The sequence below is a fragment of the Chionomys nivalis genome, chromosome 12 (genome assembly GCF_950005125.1).
Source record: "Chionomys nivalis chromosome 12, mChiNiv1.1, whole genome shotgun sequence".
Taxonomy (NCBI): domain Eukaryota; kingdom Metazoa; phylum Chordata; class Mammalia; order Rodentia; family Cricetidae; genus Chionomys; species Chionomys nivalis.
The window spans coordinates 46,912,322-46,935,248 of record NC_080097.1 but is presented as its reverse complement, the minus strand read 5'-3'; the positions used below and the strand labels follow the sequence as shown (position 1 = coordinate 46,935,248).

Below are 22,927 nucleotides of genomic sequence, written 5' to 3'. Positions count from 1 at the left end.
TTTACAAGGTATAAAAATACTCCAAGTCATACTTTTACAAGAATGTGAGTTTCCACCCTCTGGGGAACCATGTCCAAGAGTGCAATTGCTTGGCCCTCTGGCTAATGTGTGTTTACTTAAGAAACAACCAAACTGTTTCTGAAGGAATTTTTACCATTTGACTTTTCTACCAGCAGTGTATGAGAGATCTAGTTTCTCTTCGTTCTTATCCAAGTTTGGTATTTTTTTAAAGCATTTGTTATTTATTTATTCACTTATAATATGTAGTTGTTTGGTTTTGTTTTTATGTTTGTTTGTTTTGTTTTGAGACAGAGTCTCTCTACTTAGCTCAGGCCAGCTCAAACTCAGTATCTTCCTGTCTCAGCGTCCTGCCTGCTGGGGTTGCAGGCATGCACCACAATATCTTCAACTTTAGCTGTTTTAATAAGTTTGTGTGCATGGTCAGAGAGACTGCACGAGACTTAAGAACATCTGCTATTCTTGCAGAGGATCTGAGTTTTCACCACTATCTATAACACCTGCTCCAGGTGATCCCAACAGCTTCTTCCAGCCTCCACGGGCACCTGCACTTAGTTGTGTGTAGACATTCCCCCTCCTCTCTCGCCCCCCACTCACCACAAAATAAATCTGTTTGGGAAAAATCTAGATGTGGCCTTGATGGAGGAAGTGTGCCACTGAGGGAAGGGAAGGCTTGAGGTTTCAAAGCCAGTTTGCTTTCTGTTTCCTGTTTGTGATTCAGGATGTGAGCTCATGGCTGCTCCTGCTGCCGCCATTCCCTGCCATGGATGGACTCTATTCTTCGGGAAACGTAAACCCCAATAAACCCTTTCTTCTGTAGGTTGCCTTGATCACAGTGTCTTATAAAGCAACAGAAAAGCAACCAATATACTGGAGGCCTGTATATTTTCACTAAAAGATATATCTTAGTAGTTTCTGTTCATTTTCTAGTTGGATTGTGTGTTTAATAATAAAATAGTCTACTGTTACATTTTAACAAAAATGTGTACATGTGTTTTTCACAAGTTTGAAGTGAGTTTCTGTTTCTCGTGGGCCTAATATTCATGGTTCATCTGCTCTGTGTGTAAGGACAGTCCCAAGAGCTGACAATTCCCGAGACCATGCTTTGTGCCAGGTGCTGTCCCCCGTGACACACAAGTCTTAGCTTCCTTGAAAAGGGCAGTTTTTATAAACACAATCTGCACTGTTATAAACATGAACTGTTCTGACTTAGTTTACAAACCCAACAGTCCGTAGAAACCAGTGGCTCGGCCGGGCGGTGGTGGCGCACGCCTTTAATCCCAGCACTTGGGAGGCAGAGGCAGGCGGATCTCTGGGAGTTCGAGGCCAGCCTGGTCTACAAGAGCTAGTTCCGGGACGGGCACCAAAGCTACAGAGAAACCCTGTCTTGAAAAACCAAAAAAAAAAAAAAAAAAAAAAAAAAAAAAAAAAAAAAAGAAAGGAAACCAGTGGCTCCTGCCCTCCAGCAAGGCTTCAAGGTGAAGGAACTGAGCCTGTGTCTCCGCTGCCTGAAAGAGAATCTAAAGTGTCACAAGGGCCCATGAGTCAGAGCAGATTCTCTTCCAGTGAGACAAGTGTTCACATTTAACAATGACTTCATATGGACAGGTTGCTACTCACAGGGAGACACTCGCTGACAACATCCAGTTCTGCAAAGTCTGCATGAAGCAACCCTCAGGGCTTAGCCTCCTTGTAAGCAAAGGAAGACAAGCACCACCCACTTACGATGTAGAGTTTTAGCTACCGCACTCGGTGCAAGCCAAGGGGACACAAGGTTTCAGGTTTATGGAATTCTCGTGTCAGACTAAGATCCTATTTCCTGAGCATTGAAAGAGGTCCAAGTTCCCCCATGGATCTTTAGCAGAACTACCCCAGCTGTGCACAGCGGTGACTGCGCACTCTTCTACGACAGGGCTGTGACTCAGTTCACTGAGAGGCACCTGCCGTGGGATTCCTGGCTCAAAATAAATGACCTGGGTCTCCAGGATGCCGCCAGGTAGCAGGTGGAGATCTGGGGGCTGAGTGTCCTTGTCATGTACAATCTGAGCTCTGACAGGTGGCACTGCAGAGACCAGGGTGCAGATATGTATATCTTGGGCCCCATGGCCTTTGCCTGAGGTCCAGCTGCTGCACCGGTCTTTGGCTCACAGGGAAGCTGGCTTGGCAGGTACAGTGACAGCCTCTTGTGACCTGTCTTTCTCAGCTGAACCATGTGAGGAGCAGTCCCCAGCCTCAGTCTTACCTTGCTAACCTCCTTGCTCAAACTCTGCTGTTTTCTTTTGTGGCTTTGGACTTTTTTGGACTTGGGTGCTTGGTATATTTTCCTACAATAACCTAGTCTTTCTCCTTGTCTATCGTTCTGTTTCAGCCATTCACTGAGATTCCTGGCAGTGACTCTACCTGGCGTACCTTCTCTTTCTAACACTATTTTTCTATTCTCTGTGCCTCAAAATCCAGATGGAGGCCTTTCTTCTTAACAGGTGCACTGTTTGAAGTGTCTTTCTTATACATGATGTGGATAATCCCCTACAGAGTGATTGCACGTGTGTGTGTGTGTGTGTGTGTGTGTAGGGGTGTGGTCATTATAGCCTGTCACTTGAGCACTAGTTAGATAATTCTAGAAAAGGAGCAGCCCTCCATCCACTTCCCTTCTCCACCCGTGTTCTTTGCCTTGGGTAGCAATGACCTGACTTTTTCCATCTTACCCTTTCCCTCCCTCCACCCTCCTTCCCATGCAGGACGACCAAGCCCACCTTCCCCTCTTTTAGTAGCAGCAGATATCTGATTGGGTACCATTGTCATGGCAACTCACTCTCATTGCTCCCCCTTCCTCCCTCCTCTTCCAGAACTAGCCAATCTGTGTGTGGAGGTCCAGACTCCTCTGGCTGAGAAGAGAGGACTGGGGGAGGGGAGAGGGCAGACTGTAGCCACGGAGTCACATGTGTGGCCTGCTAAAATTTGGGCCTCAGTCTGGCATGCTAAGGGATGCCTCTGAGTCTGAACCAGAGACTGGGGGGTTCTTGTGGCATGTGGCGATGCTTACTGAGTTTCAGCCAGGATGGCAGTCTTCCCTGGCTGCACAGCTGAGGATGATGCCTCAAAGAACAGCCAGACGTGCTCTGCAACCCAAAGGCGGGCACACTCCTGTCTCAGCCACTCCCAACAGCATGAGGTTGGCCTCTCCTCCCGATGTAAAGTCGGAGCTTTGGAGAGGTGTGTCCGCAAGGGGCCCTTGCAGAACAGCACGGGGTGATGAGTAGAGAGAAACTAACCTGTGTATCTTGGTTGGGGGTGATATGTGTGTGTGGGGGGGTGAGGGGTGAACGCCAGGGTCAGAGTCTCTGCTTAGTTTCTAGGACAGTCTACACAGTGATCATGTGACATGTGTGCTGCATGCTTTAGCCACCCTCTCAAGTGTTCGTGGATGCTGTTGCTGTTAAAAGCTCCTCTCAAAACTGGGCGTGGCAGTGCATTCCTTTAATCCCAATACCTGTGAAAAGGAGGAACAGGCGGGTCCATCTCTGTGAGTTCAAGGGCAGCCTGATCTACACAGTGCTCTTTCTCAGGCCAGTCAAGGTTATATAGCAAGGCTGTGTCTCAAACAACAGAAACACAAACAAACAAGCAAACAAACAAAAAAACCTCCAAGTCTGAGCTGAATTCAAGGTGATTTGTGTGTTCTCAGTGTGTGGAGTAGCAGAGGAGGAGGATCCCCAGTGCCAGTCGATACTGAACAAACCTTCCTTACAAAGGATGAACCTCAGAGACATTAAAGTGTGTGGATGAAGGAAGTTTGCCACAGGGGGACAGATGTCACATGATTCTCTCACACTAGGCACACAGGACAGGTAGATTTATTGACTGCATAGAAGACAGAGGCTGGGAGAGGTGGATTTGTGGCTTAAGGTTATGGATGAAAGTTAGGAGGGATGGAAGGCTTCTGAAGATGGGCAGTCTTTACACAACGTGGTGGCTGTACAATGCCGCTGAACGGTCTCCTTGTAAGTAGTTGAGAGAGTAAACCTTTTATTTTGCACATCTTACAACCAAATAAGACACCCTTCAAAAAAAAAAAAAAGGAGTGAAGCGAGGCTAGGTGGTAGTGTGTGAGGACCAGGAGGCTGAGAACACATGGCAAGGGGCTTCGGAGGGAGAAGCACTTGGAGGGAATGTCTTGCTCCACAGGGTGCTTGCCCTTCCCACTGAGCCCACACTGACAGGCAGTGTGTGAGCAGCTGATGGATCTGGACAGAGGATTCACTCAGTCCTCGAGTCCCCGAGGAAAGCCACCATCAGTGACCCGTCGCTGCCCTCCAGGAATCCACCTGGTGTAATGGTCTCCACTTTAATTTCCTACCTGTGGCTCCCTCTGGTTGGCTCAGGCCGACTGAATGGCCTGCAAGGACACAGTAGCACTAGGTAGATTCTGCAGAAGAGACAGAGCAACGTGTTTTTGAGGGAGACCAGAGGGAAACCCTGCTCCCCCAGGACACCTGTGAGGCTGAAGCCCTCACTCACTCCTGGACCTGGGATTTCTACAGCTTTTCCCCGCCACATAAAGCATGCTTCCCATGTGTCAGCTCTTCTGAGGGAGCTGGGAACAACCATCGAGTTCTCATGGGGGGCTATTTTTAGGGTTCATCTGTTCTTCCTATTGCTCCTCTAGATTCCATATTCTCCCTCCTCCAGATTTGAAGAGCTAAAGATTCAAGTCATTCATCCTTCCCCTAGCTTGCAAGCTGTGCTGGCGCCCCCACCTCGCGGTACCACACCCTCTCTCTTGCCTCCTGGCCATGCTCACCGCCCCCCCCCCCCCATTGCTTCCCTAGCCCCACAGGCAGCAGGGGAAAGCAGGTTCTTTGTCTGACATCATCTTCCACTCCCCAGCCTGCTAAGAGTTACTCACTCAGGCAATCCCTGCTCCACCGGAGGAGACCGTCCAATTGCCAAGCAACCCACTGCTAGCCAATCAGGGAGCTCGGAGGTGATGTCATGGCGAGAGCCCAGCAGTGGTGCTGATGTTGAGAGAAGCCCAGGGTACCACTAATTGAGGGAGTGAGAAGAGAGCAGCTCTCTTCGGAAACCGGACTGCAGGTAAGTAGAACTCAGATGCGGATAATCGGAGGGCTTTTCAAACAAAAGAAAGAAACAAAACAACAGCCAGAGCGGGGGAGAAGCGAAGGGGCTTGGCGTCTATTGTGTTGCCTTTGGCTTCACTCAGTCGATTAAACTTTGTCAAATCCTGAGGGAGAAGCAGGGTGAGGCAAAATGATGGCACTTAAAGAGGGGTAACGTTGGGCTCTGGACATCGTTTTTGTTACAAATGAGTGGGACATGTCGGAGGTTTATGTTGAGTTATTTCTGCATAAAGGATGTTCTGCTTTTGAGAGAGGAAGGTTTGTTGGAGCTCAGCTTCCTCTGAGGCTGTTCCGAATGAAGACCCCAGTCTAGCTGAAGAAGCTCTGCTTTTGCCATTTTCATCTTTTTTTTTCATTGTTGTTCTTGTTTTTTGGCTCTGTCTTTTCTTTCTCCTCTACCTCCGTGCAGTCTTACTTTTTCTCTCTCCGCCTTAAGGATACAGTGAGATCATCCCCTCTTGCTTGCCCCGCCCCACCCTGAGGTCAACCTGATTCTAACTGGCTCTGCAACTGGCTCCAAGGCAAAGAATGCAAGCTTGCAGGACCACACCCAGGTTCTCTGATCCTTGATCAGTTACAGTTAGCCCACCAACCCAGGAAAGAATTTTAGCATCTTTTCTCCCCCTTTTTCCCCATCCACGGATCCAGAGCTCTGATGTCCAGCAGAGAGCTGTGTCCCCACGTGGCAGTGCTGTCTTTGTTTTATTTCTCCCAAGATCACAGGTATCTAGGAGCCCCACTGTCCTCAACCTGGACAGTTTTGGGGGATACTTTAGAGGACAGGTCAGACAGCCTTAGGTTGTCCTGTCTGAAGATCCCAGGCAAGGATGATACCCTAGGTCCCAACACCAAGAGGACAGCGTATGGGATGACCTGGCAATGACCTGCTGGAGTTCTGAGGGGCAAAGGGTAGAGATGGAATGTGGTGGAATCTGTCTCCCCTGAGGCTGGGGCCCCTCAAGGAGGAGAGTTCTCCCTCAGGTGGGTGCTTGGGGGATGAGATCATGCACCAGATGTGGAAATATGACAGCAGTGGAGGGAAGCAAAGGCAGAGGGGGCAGGTCAGTGCACAGCCAGAAGACAGTCACCACCTCCCAGTCCCCTTGTTTCTTGCCCACCTTGCTCCCTGCCTTGCCGATAGAACTGTGTTCTCGGTCCCTTCCCCAGCTGCCCGGATCCCTCTACCTGGCCCCAGACTTCTTTTCCCCAGCTCCACCCAGTTACATCTGGAACAACTGGGAAGTGACTTGGGGGCTTTACCTGCTAGGGAGGTTCATCACAGAGCCTGCTGCCTTGTGGAAAGTGAGATCTCTATCACTGATGGCATTCAGGGGAAACCAGATGACCGTCCAACAGAGACATCCTGGACATCTCTGTATTGCTGTGGAGGTTAATCCAGACCAGGGCCGTTGAACCAGGGCTGAAACCTAACTAGTGGATAACAAAATCTATTTTGTAGGATGTAACTGATATTTAAAAAATAAAATTAGACAGAGTAGGAAAAAAGAACACACCTCGTATAATGGCTAGTGTTTCTTGTGCCTTTTTAGTTCTGTATTTTTGACTAGGTGTATATTTGTTTATATATGTGTGCGTTCTATCCAAATACACATGTATGCTCCTGGTCTGGTATTCATATGTTGGCTCACACATAAAATCTAGCTTTTATTGTGGATTCCAGTCAATAAATAGTTGAGAATCATTAGGCTAAGTGACTTTTGATTGTCTCTTCCAGCCCCAAGCCTACACATTCATGGAAAATTCACTAGGCTGAACTTTTTTTTATTTTAAAATTTTAATTGTAGCAAAATGTAATCAACACCAAAATTGGCTGTCTTTATTTTTTTTAAGTGAATAATGTTGTCCATGCAATGTTTAGGTGGGTTTTTTTTTTGGTTTTTGTTTTTTGTTGTTTTTTTTTTTTGTTTGTTTGTTTTTGAGACAGAGTTTCTCTGTAGCTTTGGAGGCTGTCCTGGAACCCACTCTGTATACCAGGCTGGTCTTGAACTCACAGAGTCTCTGCTAACAGTGCTGGGGTTTAAGGTGTGCGCCATCACTCAGCCTTCAGTGGACCTGTTATAGTCCCATTCCTTACCAGTGGACCTGTTATAGTCCCATTCCTTACCACTATTGCCCTATTGGCACCCCTCACTCACTTTCCACCTTCGAATGTGTCTCCACCAGGTGCCTCCTAGCAAGGGACCCACTCACTATTTTCTGTCTTAATTTACTTGGTATGCAGTTCTCCGGTTTCTATCCATATTGCAGATGGTGTGCCCCTGTTCCCAGGCACCAGATAAGTGACCCAAAGTTACAAGGAAATCTCAGTCTTGTTTAACCAGAAAGGCAATGCCAGGTTCTGAAGGATTCCTAGAACTAGAGAATTTTGACCATATAGCATGCACACTCAGAACACTGTTGAACAAACATACCACAACTGCACCCTCATTCACGGTTTTGCCTTCCTTTGTCTCAGCTACCCAAGATCCATTACATCCAAAAATACTAAATGGGAATTTCCAGGAAAAAAAAAAACAATTGAGGAGTTTGAAATAACCTTTTACCAATATAATCTTATTATTGCTTTATTTTTTAATTGCTGTTGTTGGTCTTTAATTGTGCCTTCTGTATAGATTCTATTTTATCAGAAGTATACATGTATAAAAGTGAGATATGGTGTATTAGATAATTCAGCATTGTCTGTGGTTCTAGACGTGCAAGGAACCTCCTGGGATGTATCTTTCTCAGATAAGAAAGAAGGAAGGGAACTGGGAAGTGGGAGTGTCTTCCATTTGGGTTTGGACATTTAATAAATAACCATATTTGCTTTTTAAGCAAGAAGGATGAAGATGTAGGGATGTGGTTCAGAGGTAGAGTGCTGTGAACCAGGCACAAGGTCCTAGGTTTAGTTGCTAGTGTTTAATACAAAACAAAACAAAACCGAGCATCAAAGACAATGAAACAGATACAGAGAATAAGATGGTTGAACAGCAAAGGCAGACTATGGGACAAGGAAAACAGAGTAAGTGGGAGCAGGTAAGGAGAGGGAATGGTCTCTGCACCAAGCCAACCTTGTAGAGAGGAGGGGAAAACCCAAATTTACCTGTGTTCTTAATTTTAAACACCTCAGTACTGAATCATCATGATAATTACCAAAGAGAACCTGGTTTTATCCCCCCCCCGAAACATAAAGATCCCACTTGGCCAGGACTTCAAGATCCAGTCCCCCAGACAATCCACAGAGACTCAGTGCTCTGTCCCGCACCCTTCTGTGCCAGGTCCTTCCTTGTGGAGGCTGTCACAAGTCAGGCCAGTCACACTCAGGCTTCTGCCCCTTTGGGTCTGGCTCTTTTCTCTGCTCCTTCCCCAGTCCACTACTGTCCACAGGGTCAGGCAGTAGGACCCTGTGGGAGGGGACTTTGGAAGAGACTCCTGGATCTGACTCTGTTGAATGAGGAGGCAATGTGCCTGTGTAGGAGTGTGGTGGGGGAGATACAGGGGGAGAGGGGGAGGGACATATGTGTGTGGGTGCATGCATAGATCTCTATGGCTTCCTTCTTCCTGTTGGGTCTAGAATGTAAAAGTCTAAATCCTAAAAACAAAAAACAAGCCCCACCCCCAAAACCAAAATCAAATACTTTTTTAAAAAATGGCGGGGAAGGGTATTTTCTTGTTTGCTCGTTCTTCGCCCCTCCCCTGGATGATCATCTTGTAAATGGCTGTCTGGTGTCTGTATTGCAGGATTCGGAGGGGGAGGATAGTGAAATGATTCTAAGTATGTGATAAACTTGGGGTGGGGGTGGGGTAGAAAAACCCCAGAGGGAAGTGCTGAGAGGAGGAAGGGAAGTGGTAGCCTTCAGGAGTGAAGAGTCTCTGTTCCTTATGTGCAAAGTTAATGCCATGTGACCCTGTGTACAAAGGGTGTGTATGAATACACACTGTGTACAAAGGGTGTGTATGGATACACACCGTGTACAGAGGGGTGTGTATGGGTACACACCGTGTACAGAGGGGTGTGTATGGATGCACACCGTGTACAGAGGGGTGTGTATGGATGCACACCGTGTACAGAGGGGTGTTTATGGATGCACACCGTGTACAGAGGGGTGTTTATGGATGCACACCGTGTACAGAGGGGTGTGTATGGATGCACACCGTGTACAGAGGGGTGTGTATGGATGCACACCGTGTACAGAGGGGTGTGAATGGGTACACACCGTGTACAGAGGGGTGTGTATGGGTACACACTGGGTAGAAAGGGGTGTGTATAGATGCACACTATGTACAAAGGTGTGTGTATGGATACACACTGGGTACAAAGGGATGTGTATGGCTGTACACTGTGTACAAAGGGGTGTGAATGGATACACACTGTGTACAAAGGGGTGTGTATGGATGCATGCTCTGTAACATCTGCATTGCTGCTGTTAGGAATGAGGACATGTGTGTTGCTCCCTGCACAGATGCCTGCAAGTGTCCTTGACTCCTGGGCCTTTACATGTGTCTGGGCCAGACTCCCAGCATTCCAGCTTGCAGGCCTGAATGGAAACTCCCGCCCCGGACTTGACTTCTGGCAGTAATTCCTCCACATGTATTGAACTGGGAATAAAAATAGCCCAAGATGTCCCTTTACAGTACATTATTTGGGGCTGTACATTTTCCCCATCCCCATCTTGCCTCTCAGAAGGGTTGCGAGAGCTCTGAGGCCTTTGCAGACTCAGGTTTCCAGGCTTCAGCTGTAAATTGGGCAAATGTCCTAGAAGCCATCTGAAACTTCCTCTGACATCTGCTATGCACTCTCTAGGAGTTCTTGACCCATGAGCCTGGCACCGCTTCACACCAGAGCCCTTGGAAGCCCTCAACCGGTGATTCACCAGTGACAGTCTCCAAAGCCAGTCACTCATACCGTGTTCTGCCTACCAGGTCCCCTCTGCATGGCCTACTTGTCCATGCTTGGTGGAGCTCTCACCCTGTCTCCCTAAGGATTCAGGCTCTGCACGAATCTACCGGGGCCAGCAGAGCCCCTGCAGATCTCCCAGAGGCCCCACCACTCAGTTTCCCTCCAGCACCAAACAATCTCTGGCCATTCCAGTACCTAAGAAAGAGCTTGGCACAGCGTTTAATATTCAATAAATAGTGTAGAAAGAATGAAAACTGCATTCGTGAAAAAAATAAATGATTTCCTTTTGATTTTTAAATACAAATAAAACACACAATAGCAATCAGAGCTTTGGGACAGCAGGAAGTAAACAAGGAACCACAAGGTTCCTCTGTGGGAACATGACTTCAGCCCAAAGTGAAGCTACGTGAAGCCTCTAGGGCAGCGCATGGCATCAGGACATAGAAGAGTGTCAGCCTGGAATGGCCTCTCCTGCACTCTTGTGGTTAGAGGAGCTAGGCTAGAATTCATTACACCCACGCCCACGAAGTTCCCATCTTGAATGGGCGCCAGGATGCCTATCTTTGTCTTCTAGAACCCTTGCCAGAGACAGCTCTATTTAAACCACTTGGACACACATTAACTGCTGACCCCTCAGAAGCAGCCCGCGTGGGTTTCTCTAAACAGTCCAGTAGCAATAGCCAGGGATTTATCACAGCCACAAAGTACTTATCCACTGTGCCCCCTGGGTGGGCAGTTCGAGACACTCCACGGTTGGACATATGCAGGGTAAGCGGCCACATCTCTCTGGAGCACTGAGCACACTGTTGTGGTTCCACGTCACTAGCTGATCCCAGAAAGCCTAGAGCCTTGGTGCCGCCACAATACCCTATAATGGTGTCCCTTCTAGGAACCCATTTCTATTCTGAGGGCGGCTCTGCAGACTCCAGTGTGGACTGTTGTCCCGTTCAAGAAGATGAAAGGGGCCCAGAACAAAGGAGGAAAGGCTCACACACTGGACCCCAGGACCTTACGTTCTGGTTCTTCCTCTACCAAGAGCTCACCATATAACCTCAAGATTCCTTGTCCCCAGTGAACCCAGGATTGACATCTCGGGCATAGTCAGTCTGGGTAGTGCAACACAGTATCTAGGGCTGACCTAGCTTCTTCTCACCAAACTGTTCTCATCTAGCTGTCACTGGGAGGTCTCAGATGCCCCTCATGGGGAGCTATCAGCCTTGTGATTGCCTGTCTACTTGGTTTCTGATATCATGAGAAGGACTTCATCTATCCAGTTTAGCTAGCTTTTCATTTCTCTTCCAGCTAGAAGGTTCCTCTTCAGTCCTCAGCCTTGGCTCTGCCTCTTTACCATCAACCACACCCACTTAATTTGTTTCATGTGTTGTGTCTGATTGTGTTCTTGGTTGCCTGGTTGCTTGGGTGCTCACAGATTTACTCTATTAAAGATGCTAGTGTTTTAATCCAACAACAGAAAAGTGGGATTACTTGCGTTTCAATACACAGTTACTTAGATATTGGCATTGTGTGAGGATCAGTTTATAACTGGGGCAGCAGCGCTGGGTGTGACTCCAGAGTGTGACTCAGTCTAGGCAGGTCCCCAATACTCTGACCTTGGCCATGGCTTCCAGTCACCCCTCCTAGTCTTGTCCCTAAGTTGATATGACCAGACACACCTCTTAGCCATAACGTTAGATTCTGAAGACATAAACAGATTTCTCATGAAACCCACACAGACCCAACAGCCCACACTGGAGTCTGCAGAGCTGCCCTCAGGATAGAAAGGGGTCCCAGCTCAGTGACTTATGACCTATAAGCCTCAATGCAATCTACTCTACATTGCTGGACTTCGATGTCCTCATGATCTTAGGTTAAGTTGAGACAGCTCCTCTGGAACAAAGCAGGCAGTCAAGACTGGTAGTCATTATTACTATTGTCACCTTCAGCATCCCCTTCTGTCGTGGCTCTCGTCAAACAGATGACAATGGCTTGAAAAACTCAATAGATATAAACTCCTTCACTGGTGTGGGGGCATCTGTCTGCCATCTTCCTGTCCCTATTCTGACACTCAAGGCAGTCTGCATGCAGCCCAGTGGGTCCCCTCTGTTCCCGAATATGCATAATCCACACTTCAGCACAGTCAAGCTCCAAAGCCCCTTTGTGGTTCAGGGTACAAGGAACCCACGTTGCATAATGGCCTCCTCCAACCTGGGCTAAGCTGCCTTCTTGATTTTGACAGTCCGCTGACCATATAATACCCTGACCCAGTCCCTGCAGCACGGGTGCTGGGTGGTCAGGAGAGTCTTTTGACTAACCGGTTTGTGCCATGCTCTGTGCAGGAGCCCAGAAACCACAACCCGGAGCCCTTGTTATTTCTGCGGCAACTGTTGAGTGACGGTCACCATTGGCCTGAGAGCCTGGTGTGCGGTCAGTTTCCTGTTGTCTTCCTTAGGGGCTGTTGAAGGGCTGGGATTGGCCTCTACCTTAACAGCAAGAATGGGAAGAGGCTTGGGATGGGCCTGGGGTGTGCTTAGCATTGGGCCTGCCTTCTGATGCTCATATGCCTGAGGTCATGGGTAATGACTCTTCCTGATAAGTGAGCTCTGCCTTGCCCCTCTGCTGGTCACCATTGCCTCTTCCTCCTGCCCCCATGCCTTCTAGCATTCTGTGCTCTGACCTGTGGTGTAACACTCCCTACTCCTTTTCCTGGCACACCCAGTGGTCCCCACCTCTAGGTTGTGTGCTGTTATGACATGATGGCGTGACCACAGCTACAGAGCAGGAGCCATATCACAGGCAGAGGGCTGGGAGAGGTGGGTTTGACTAGCTGCCACCAAGCACTGATGCCACAAGCTAATAATGGGGAAAGCCAGGCTCCCTACTGTGACTGCCACCCCCAGGGACTTAAAGTCGCTTTGCATTGCTTTCTCTCCAGAAAGCCTTGCCTATGGTGTCTTCTGTCGCCTTTTTCAGAGTGCCTCTTGGGTCTTAACTACAATAGAAATGGCTGTGTATAAATACTAGCTGTTGAGATTTAGTAGAACAACCATGGTTTGTCACGTACTGAGACTACTGGAGCTGGCATATCCCCCACCACATAGCAGGAGTTTACGAGTTCAAAACCACCTTGTCAAAAGACTCTAGGGAGAATCCTTACTTGCACTTTCCAGCTCTATGTCTCTAGGCATTCCTTGACTTGTGGCTGCATCATCTTGTCTCTGCTTCTGTCCTCACACATAAGCCCACTTGGGTCATCAAGGACGCTCTGTCTCATCTTGATGTTATCAATCACATCTGCAATGGTTTTTTTCTTCCCGTAAAAGCACATTCATGATGTTAGGGTATACGCACACTCCTTATTCAACCCAGGGCACTGAATGTGCTTGGAAAGGTCACTTTATTTTTCTGAGCCTTGACCCCTTCATTTATGAGAGTTTCTACCCTTCCAAAAGGCAACTGTGAAACTTGCAGTGAGTGTTTCATGAAGCAATTGCTCTGTGTCTGTGAGTTTTAACTGTGCAAGCTCTAACCTCCCAGGGCTGAGATCTGTGACAAGTTCCTTGTCACTCTGTCACCTCCCCTGATCCCTGCCCTGACCTTTCACTGGCTCTCCAACATTCTTTGTGTTCCAATGATTCATAGCCCAGGTTCTCCCATATGGAAAGTACGTGTGTACATACTTGGAAAAAAAATTCCCTCCCACCTCTAGGCTAGACTGGCCTTTTCTGTGTCCTTGGGACCACCAGGGACAAGTAGCAGAAGTCTTGCTCTTCCATTTGTCCCCAGGGAAGAGTTTATAATTCAGAAGCTCTGGGTCTGGACCCAGGCGGATCCCTTTAGAGCTCTGTGACCCTGGGCAGGTGTCTTAATGTCTGAGTTGCAGGTTCTTTGAATCCAAAGATGATGGTGTTTGCCTTGTTGGTACAACTTTGGCTCATGTGAGGATCAATTTTGAGAAAATTTGCAGAGTTTTATGTGTCTAGGGTCTTGTCACTTCAGTTCAATCCGAGAACATGCCCCCATATGGCTGCAACTGCTCACCCCTCTTCTTTCTTGGATGGGTATTTTCTTCCTCTTCTCCCTGTTCCCACCTCCCCTTCTGTCCTATCGATCAAGGTCCTAGGTCTCTGCCCCATCCCCACCCTCCCCCGCCAACACTTTTCATCTAGTCAGTCTCCTCTTCAATCACTCTGGACCTGAACGAATGCTGGGCTCATGAACAAGGACTTTGTCCCCAGGCACCAGGCCTGTCTCCATATTTAGGGACTCACTGGTACCATCAGGACCAGCCTGTCACTATAGAGAAAGGCCTATTATGTTGGCAGAAGAAAGCTTTGGCAAGGCCTTTGGCTGGAAAATGGAGAACAGAGTCTTCTAAGGGCAGCTGGGTTTTGCTTCAAATCTGTGCTCGATTACTCTCTCTCAGTCTTGACAAACAGGGCTGGGGAGAGCCACCCTGATTACAATGGGCAGAAGAAGGGTGTTTCCTGGTTGCTGGGTGCTAGGTGCTGGGTTCTGGGTGCTGGGCAGAGTTTGTCCCCATTCACAAGTGCAAGTCTGTGCAGAATAAAGACTGTGAGCACAAGGTTTAGGTGTGCAAAGTGACAGGGTGAGATGGCACTTGTCATCAACTCTGCAGCAGTCTGGTTTTGAGGCTGGTACTGGACCCACTACTCCCCCAGGACCTCCTGTCTATGTGGGCCTTGGTCCCCAGAAGGAGGATATACTCACTACCTAAAGAAAGAAATTTCAAGTCCCTGTGTCTCCTGAGGATGAAGGGATACAGTATTAATCTCTTGGCTCACATCACCCTGGCACAGTAACCATCAAAGGTGGTCAAATACCAAGCAGTCTCCATGCCAAGCACTCACCACTGGTCCTCAGGGGAGCCCTGTTCCCTCTCATCTCCCAGGTATTCCCAGGCAATCACACTACACAGGGAGACCGATAAATACCCCTGAGAGGTGAAGTTGGGGCAATGCATATTTACACGCTCTGACGCCTCAAGTCAGTTGTGAAGAGACCCTTTGTTTGTGAACTAAATTTGCCTGGGCAGATATGGAGGAGAGAGTGGCAGGGGAGTGGAAGCTAGAGAGGGCAGACCTGGAGGTCATAGCAGATACAGTATCCCCAAGATTCCCTTGCTGCTTAAAAGGGCCGTCTTTATGATAAGAGCCTGTCAATTGAACTGGTCTCTCTTTTTCAGGGTTGGGATCGTGTTCTGAGGTGGCAATAGGCGTTTGCTGTGACTTTCAGTCAATCTAATCACCAGATTCCAGCCACCATGACCCTCGCAGGTAGGTACATGCATCGCTCGGTGACGGACAAGCCATTTGTCTGTCTGTCTGTCTGTCTGTCTCTCTCTGTGTTCCTGTGTGCTGAGATGCATGTGTATGTGTGACACTTTTGCGCATTGCATATATGCGTGTCCACAGACGTGTAGAGGCCAGAGAACAATGCCAGGTGTCATTTCTCTGGATCCATTCATCTTGCTGTGTTTAGAAAGGCTCTTCCACTGGCCTGAGACTTGTTGATATGGATAAACTGACTCGCCAGCGAGTGCCAGGGGTCTTCTTGTTCCTGCCTCCCAGTGGCTTTTACATGTGAGTGTCAGAAATCAAAACTTGGACTCTCAAGGCAAGCGTTTTGCCAGCTCCCCAGCCTCTTTCTCTGTGCATGTGCTCCTACAGATGCATAGGAAGAGAGGGTGGCGAGGCAGAGGCAAAGTCATTTCTGGGCATCGAGTGGAATCCCAGCTAAATTTTCTTCCTCATCTGCTCATTCGCGTATTATTTAAACATTTAAAATCATATCTTTATCATAGTGTTGAAATTATGCTTTCAGGTTTTTAAGAGAAAATGAGCACCAGCATGTGGTCGGGTTGGTTCTCAAGGGTTCTCTCATGTTGTGCATAAAACAGGGTTCTGTGGGGAAGGCTGGCAGGGGCTACCATGATGACCTGTGGCCTCCAGAGAGACTCCTGCTGTCAGGGGCACAGTTTTCCTCTGTGGACAGCCACTTCCCTGATTTGATTCCTGTGCTGGGAAGTTGTAAGGAGACTGCCAATCTGACTTCTCCTAGAGAGGGCCTGGACCCAATGGAGAGAAGCAAGGAAGTCCCCTGTATTAACTGCTTGACCCTTTAGGCAGCCGTGCCAAATACTTTCAGCAGAATGAAGAGTCAAGGACCTGGTCTGTCCCTGGGTGGAAGCAGGAGATGGCGATGGGGACCAGGGTGGGGATACTGGCACCCGGGGTCTTTTCTAGAGGGTACTTTGCATTTGATATTGACCGAAGAATGGGGCCAGCTGTGTGAATTGGAAGGTCAAATTTCAAGCCTGAGGAGGCCCAGGCTTGGGTACTTTGGAGCCAGAAAGCCTGGGCTGACTCATGGAAGCGCTGGTTTCTAGGAACTCATCTTCACTGGTTTGCTCACTCGTAGCCTACAAGGAGAAGATGAAGGAGCTCCCGCTGGTGTCTCTGTTCTGCTCCTGCTTCCTGTCTGATTCCCTAAATAAATCATCCTACAAATATGAAGGTGAGCGGGAGTTCGGCTGGGAAAGGGAAGGGCGGAGGCTTCTGTGTCCTGTGTTTGTGGGTGCCCCCCATTGACCCTTCCATCTCGTAAAGCTGTCCTGGTCCTAGTGTGTCTTCTTTCCCAGAGCCTGAGGGGGTCCAAGGCCAGGGGATGTGGTCTGGGGTGCCAGATAGCAGCTGGGGGTCTGGATTGGGCCCTCTGGAAGCACTTGCTCTTATGGTCCCTTTTGCACACTTCTTGAATAAATTGATGCCACAGAAGATGCAAGGACAAGCATAAAGACACAGAACAGAAAAGAAAACTTGGTGTGCTCAGCAGGACTTCCAGGGACAGACAGAGGTGTTCCCAACAGCCCCAAGGTGGAAAGAGCACTTCCTGCCTGGTGACAGTAGCTATGTCAGAGTCCCCAAACACTGTCACAGAGTACTGGATGGCCACGCTCTCACAAGGAGTGGTCACCGGACAGTCAGGTCATCTCTTTATTTCCGGTTGCAAGGAAGGGGCTGGGTTTGATCTGTCAATGAGAAAGGTGGTGTTTGGATGACCTGAGACCGTTTTTTCCATTTAGGCTGGTGTGGGAGACAGTGTAGGAGAAAAGGTCAAAGCCAGCGGAAAGGCAGTGCTGACTGGAGAGAAAGAAGAGAACAGGGTAGGCGGGAGCCAGGGGAGAGGTCCACAGGCCATCAAAGGGACCAGGGCAAGGAGGGACTGGGGGTGGGCGGTGGGTGAAATGAACTGATGTCTGTCACCAGTGAGGAACGGCAACCACTGGCCTTCCTGCAGCTCCCGGGATCCTTGCCCAGGGATCCCCAAACCTTACTCTGGCAAAGTCACTGGCCTTAGGGTCCGGTGTTCAGGATCCACCAAAGCCTAGTCGTTGCTGTGCCTTGGGACCCCAGCTTCCCTGTGTCTGTGTGCATGTGTGCATGCTCGTTGGGTCCCAGGTGCTCCTCGGCAGGTAAGCAGCCCCAATTCTGCCCTCTATAGCAGATACCGTGGACCTGAACTGGTGTGTTATCTCTGACATGGAAGTCATTGAGCTGAACAAGTGCACTTCGGGCCAGTCCTTTGAAGTCATCCTGAAGCCACCGTCCTTCGACGGGGTGCCTGAATTTAATGCCTCCCTCCCCCGACGGCGAGACCCATCACTAGAAGAGATTCAGAAGAAACTAGAAGCGGCGGAGGAGCGAAGGAAGGTTAGTGCAGATCTTTTTTATCTTGCTTCCTTTCACCCCAGTGTGAGCAGGGAGGAGGAGCGACGTGGTGTCTCTGAGGCGGGTAAGGACGGACAGTGAACCTGAGAATGTTTAGACAGTGTATCCCGAATGCTGGGCGTAGGCTGAGACACTTGTACCCTGAAGGAGACAAGACCATGAATGTGCACTGGGTGAGCTTACAGTTTGCTTAGTGGCTTGGCTGTCACATTCCTCTCACAGCTGACCTTGTATTCAACTTCTTTGTTTCCCGTTGGTTCTCATGGCTCAACTCAGATGCCATCTTATCATGAGCGTTTTTTTCACCTTTCAAGAAAAAAAGTTATCCATTGAGTTCTGCGGCCCCTCCCTTTACCTCCAAGGCATTTATCACAGGCAGGGCTGGGTTTCAGTTATTTATTAAGAAGCATGTTGATGTCTACTAGGCTATTTGCTCCCTTCCCGGGTGTCTGGAGCTGTTGATGACTTGAGGTTAATATAAGATTTCTTAGCATTTGTGAATGAATGAGTGAGTGAAAGAATGAATAGCGAAAATGAGAGAAAAGATTCAGAAGCTATTTAGAAAAGGGCTTAGAAAGTCACAGATGATGGAAAGCTTGCAGGTGGTCCCGAGGCATTGCTTCCTGCTCCTGGGCGAGAGGACCAGGTTCAGGGATGGATCTCATCCGGGTGTGGCACTGTTCAGCCGCGATGGCAGAAATCCACCCTAAAGCGTCTTTCTCTTTCTTGGGCTCCCCTAGTACCAGGAAGCGGAGCTCCTGAAACACCTAGCAGAGAAACGGGAGCATGAGCGAGAGGTGATCCAGAAAGCCATCGAGGAAAACAACAACTTCATCAAGATGGCAAAAGAGAAGCTGGCCCAGAAGATGGAATCCAATAAGGAGAATCGGGAGGCTCACCTGGCTGCCATGTTGGAGCGGCTGCAAGAGAAGGTAAGCGATCCTGGATTGGCAGGAGGCTCCTTGGAAGGCAAGTACACATGACCTATATCACTCTGCAGGAAGCAGCCTCTGCAGGCATGGAAATGTTTCCATCAGGCAGGGTCCTCATCGTTCTAGGGGTAGGATTCGGGAAGTCACAGGCAAGAAACATATGCCATTCCTTGGGTGGCCTCAGGGGGATTTCCTAGGGTTTTACAACTGATGTTTATGACTGTCTCAGGAGCTTGCTGGCACCCTACTTTTCTAGAGAAAGCCCATCCAGTGAAAAAATCTACGGAGGGACCTATGTCTGCACATTTCTGGCTTCATCCTTGAATGGGCAGATTTGGCTTTATGAAAGATGCTAACTTGAGCATGGCTCTGAGCCAGGGGCACAACAAGCTTGGTTGCCAGTGACACAGGAAAGAGGATTCTCCCCAGAGCTCTTGATAAGGGCCAGAGAACAGTCGGTTTTTCCCAATAGTCTGCCTTTGTCAATAACCAAAGTGTCACCCGCATCCGAAAGGTGTGAGAGACTGGGGTTGGTCCTCCATGTCTTTCTCTGGAAGACATGCTGGCCTCATTCTCTGAATCCCAGGCTGCCTCAGTCTCTCCTGCAGCTCCTGGGAAGCTTTAGCTCTGTGTTTTATTTCCAGGAGCCGCCTGCTGCGCGGTGACTCTCGGGACCGATCGGTGGCCTCGTCCCATGGTGAGCAGCGTGGTCCTTATTCCTTCCCGCCTACCCACCTAGAACCTCAGGCCCTTGGCAACATTTACTAGAAAAGATCTGGCTTCATCCAGGAACGTGAGCTGCCCAGGTTCCGGAGTTGGCCAGCAGGTGGCAGCCCCATGCTGTGCCAGTCAATTCCGCAAGGGACAGCAAGACTTCCCTTCTTTCGGGAGGGACAAGTCTGGGTCTGACTTAGGGCTGTTGCGGTTAATGAGAGATACCGTAGGAAAACCTAACAGGGCCTTTTCTTTTCCATACCGTGTCTCATGTATCCAAGGCTGGTTTCAAACTGGCTATGTAGGTCGCTAAGGATAGCCTCGAAATTCTGATCTTCTTGCCTCCACCTCCCAAGGGCAGGGACTCCATGTGTGTGCCACCAAGCCTGTTTTATGGAGTGTTGGGAGTTAAACCCAGGGCTCTGTGTTTACAAAGGTAGGCGCTCTGCCAACTGAGCCGTAGCTCCAGCCCCAAGACAAATTCTTGACAAAACTGCAGTTTGGATGGGAGAGTTATGGGCTTTCAGACCCAATCTAAACAAGTTACAAAACTAGATTCTATTAGAGTTTGTTTATTAAAACCCCTTAATTTTTATTGCAAAGCAGTCATCACAAGTCTATGAGGTAAGCAGGATAGGCGTCATTCTTAGTTCAGATGAGGAAGCCATTCCAGAGGTCAAATGATTCACTGAGATCCATACAGCCCACAAACAGTAGCGCTGCCCTTGGCCCCTTGTCAGCTACAAGCGGCTGCTTTCTTGCCTGTCTCAGAGAGGTTATCCTAGTTTTGCCTCACAAGTTTGCAACAGCAAGGGGTTCTTTGGAGACCAAGCAAGCAGAGGCCAGAAACCTAGGGCTCTGCATAGCAAGCCCCTTGGAAACAGAGGTGGAGCTGGAGGTGGAGACAAGGCTGTCTGAGGAACGACAGCTGTGTACTTCAAGAAGATGCTAGGAATTAAGATGCCAGATGAGACATTTGACAGGACATCTTTCCTCTGGGACCTTGGTCCCCACTCAGAATTACTCACAGGAGGAAGCAGGAGGCAAGGTTGAGAGCTAGGCACGGGGTTTCCCACTATACCTCTCGGTTCACGGACCAGGGATACCTTCAGCATCAACAGCGCTGTCTCGGTGTGGGTATTATGACCAGAATTCTTAGGCATTAAAAACCCAGTCCAGACTTACTACCTAGCTCTCCGGAGGCAAAGTCTGAGGAAACTGTGGGCTTCAGGTCATGTGATACACATCAGAGTTTGAGAACCGGACCTACTGCTTCTTGCTTTCAGCCTGTGGAAAAATTTAAGACTTCTGGAGAAATCAACTTGTAGGTGAAGATGTATCCTAGGAACCTTAGTGGTCTTAGTGGGTCTATTACATGTTATTCTGCCATCCAGATATGGTAATACCAGATCATTGAGCAAGGACCCAAATATTTGTCTACTGAGCTGGAACAATGTGGAGGGCAGGTGTGGCGTGGTCCCATGAGTAGACACTTGTCAGAGTTTGGGAGGTGAACCATCTGTGCGTCCTCATCCCCATTGGAAAGATCCAAGAACTTGACGCCTGGTTAGATAAAACAGTCAGCTAAGGCCACACAGCTGTCTGGGGACAGGAAGGCAGAGCTTGTCTTTTGGCCGAACTCTGCAGGTCACACAGCTGGCTGGGGATGGAATGGGAGGGCAAATTTAGTCTTTTGGCTAGATTTTGTTATGAAACAAATGAAGGCTGTCTCCCACCACGTGTAAGGGAGTCTGTTGTCTGGAGTCAAGCACTATATCCCAACAGTTCTTATCAGTATGTAACCCGACTGTCCACCTTCAGTTAGTAGTCTAAGACAAGGCCAAAGAGAAGTAAGAGGAATAACTCATCTGTGATGTGTCAGAGATGCTGGCCACGGGCTGATTCTTTTCCCATTCCCCCGAAACTGGCTGTTCCAAGTGGCTCCTTATATTTGGTCAAGTCAAGCGGCCACTCCAAGTGCCAGAGTGACCAGTGGAGGTAGAAAGAGCCTACGGTGTCTCAGAGTCCTACATGCTATGGGGTCTCACTGGTCCATGGGCTCTGTGTACTTGTAGGCGTACACACCTGTGTCCTATCTTACTTGACTCCTTCCACCCCTCTCAGGATGGCTTCGCGGACAGCTCTGCTCTGCCTGTGGTTACCAACCTTTGCTTTCCCGTTCTCTTGCCCTCTGACCTCCCCTGGCAGCCTTGTGTGACCTGCCCTTGTCCCTCCCTTCCTTCCCAGGACAAGCACGCAGAGGAGGTGCGGAAGAACAAGGAGCTGAAGGAAGAGGCCTCAAGGTAAAGCCCAGAGGCCAAGGAAGCTTCCAGGACAGCCGGACGGCTCCCACAGCAACCTGGTTCCAGTAGCCTCGGCTGCTGGCTGCTCTCCCAGCACTGGGGTTTGGGGGGAGGGGGGTGGCCAAGGGGCGTTTCCTCTGCTTTTGGTGTTTGTATATGTAAAGATTGACCAGTGAAGCCATCCTATTTGTTTCTGGGGAACAATGACGGGGTGGGAGAGGGGACAGAAGGAGAGAGTGTCGAAAAGGAGGAAGAGATGAGCCCATGGATATTGTGACACTGTCCACTGACTGAAGACTTGGGCCAAGGCCCCCACTTTTCATGGCTCTGCCTGGACACCGGCCTCCAGGTTCTGAGTGGAGAGAAGATGAGAACCGAGGCGGAAGTTCAGAGTGAAGGGCAGAGTCCTGGTGGGGTAATGGCTGCAGGGCCAGCAGGACAAACCCATCTGGATGGAGTGAGACCTGCCCTTCAGTGGGTGGTATAAGGTCTGTGTGTGTGTGTTAATTGTCATCTTTTGATCATCATGACCAATGAAACATTTACTTCAAGTCTCCAGCTCTTTATTTCCTGAATTTGCTCTTTGCAAATGGGTAGAAGGTTCTAGAAATTTGGATTCCCCCCATCTGATGGCAGGTGTCTTCATCTTTTTCCATCTAAATACCCGATGTGCTGAGTGAGGAGGGTTAGTTCAAGTTGGTGAAATTATCAGAGGTTTTCTTTTCTCTCTCCTTTTAAACCCATTTTGTGGGCTGTTCCTTAGTGATGGAGTGCATTGAAGTGACGAGAAAAGAAACGGCACCTTTTTTAGCTACCGACTGACACCCTCCTATAGTCCAAAGGATTCACTGTATGAAGAGAAAACTTAGCCCGTGCAAGCTGCTCTAGCAAAATACCCTAGGCAGGGCAATATGTAAACAGCAGAAGCTTACTGCTTACAGTTCTTGAGGTGGGAAGGCGGAGATTAATGTGGCTGGTGAAAAGCTACTACTTTCTGCTGAGAAAACACATGGCGCCTCCTTGCTGTGTCCTCTTGTGGTGAAGGAGTGAAAGGGCTCCATGCAGCTTCTTCTATAAGGACATTCATCCCATTCATGAGGGGAAACCCCGACCCAATCCTCTCCTAAAGGCTCCATTGCTTGATATCATTTATTTGGGTATGATGTTCTAATAT

At 49.0% G+C, this 22,927-nt stretch overlaps 1 protein-coding gene across 6 annotated transcripts; it reads left to right on the top strand.

Annotated features, from left to right (window-relative positions):
• Nucleotides 1–4,973: 4,973 nt before the first annotated feature.
• On the top strand, nt 4,974–22,304 carry Stmn4 (stathmin 4). 6 transcript variants are annotated; one of them, XM_057786098.1, is made up of 8 exons: nt 4,974–5,112; nt 15,260–15,350; nt 16,495–16,590; nt 17,159–17,239; nt 17,578–17,786; nt 18,545–18,736; nt 19,381–19,433; nt 21,698–22,304. In XM_057786098.1, the coding sequence occupies exons 2-7, from the start codon at nt 15,338–15,340 to the stop codon at nt 19,399–19,401; spliced, it is 612 nt and encodes a 203-aa protein (XP_057642081.1). In that variant the 5' UTR covers nt 4,974–5,112; nt 15,260–15,337; the 3' UTR covers nt 19,402–19,433; nt 21,698–22,304. The 6 variants fall into 6 exon arrangements, with proteins under 6 accessions (XP_057642081.1, XP_057642085.1, XP_057642084.1 ...); XM_057786102.1 differs by lacking the exon at nt 17,159–17,239 and having other exon boundaries at nt 17,581–17,786; XM_057786101.1 differs by lacking the exon at nt 17,159–17,239 and having other exon boundaries at nt 4,975–5,112.
• The last annotated feature ends 623 nt before the right edge of the window (nt 22,305–22,927 follow it).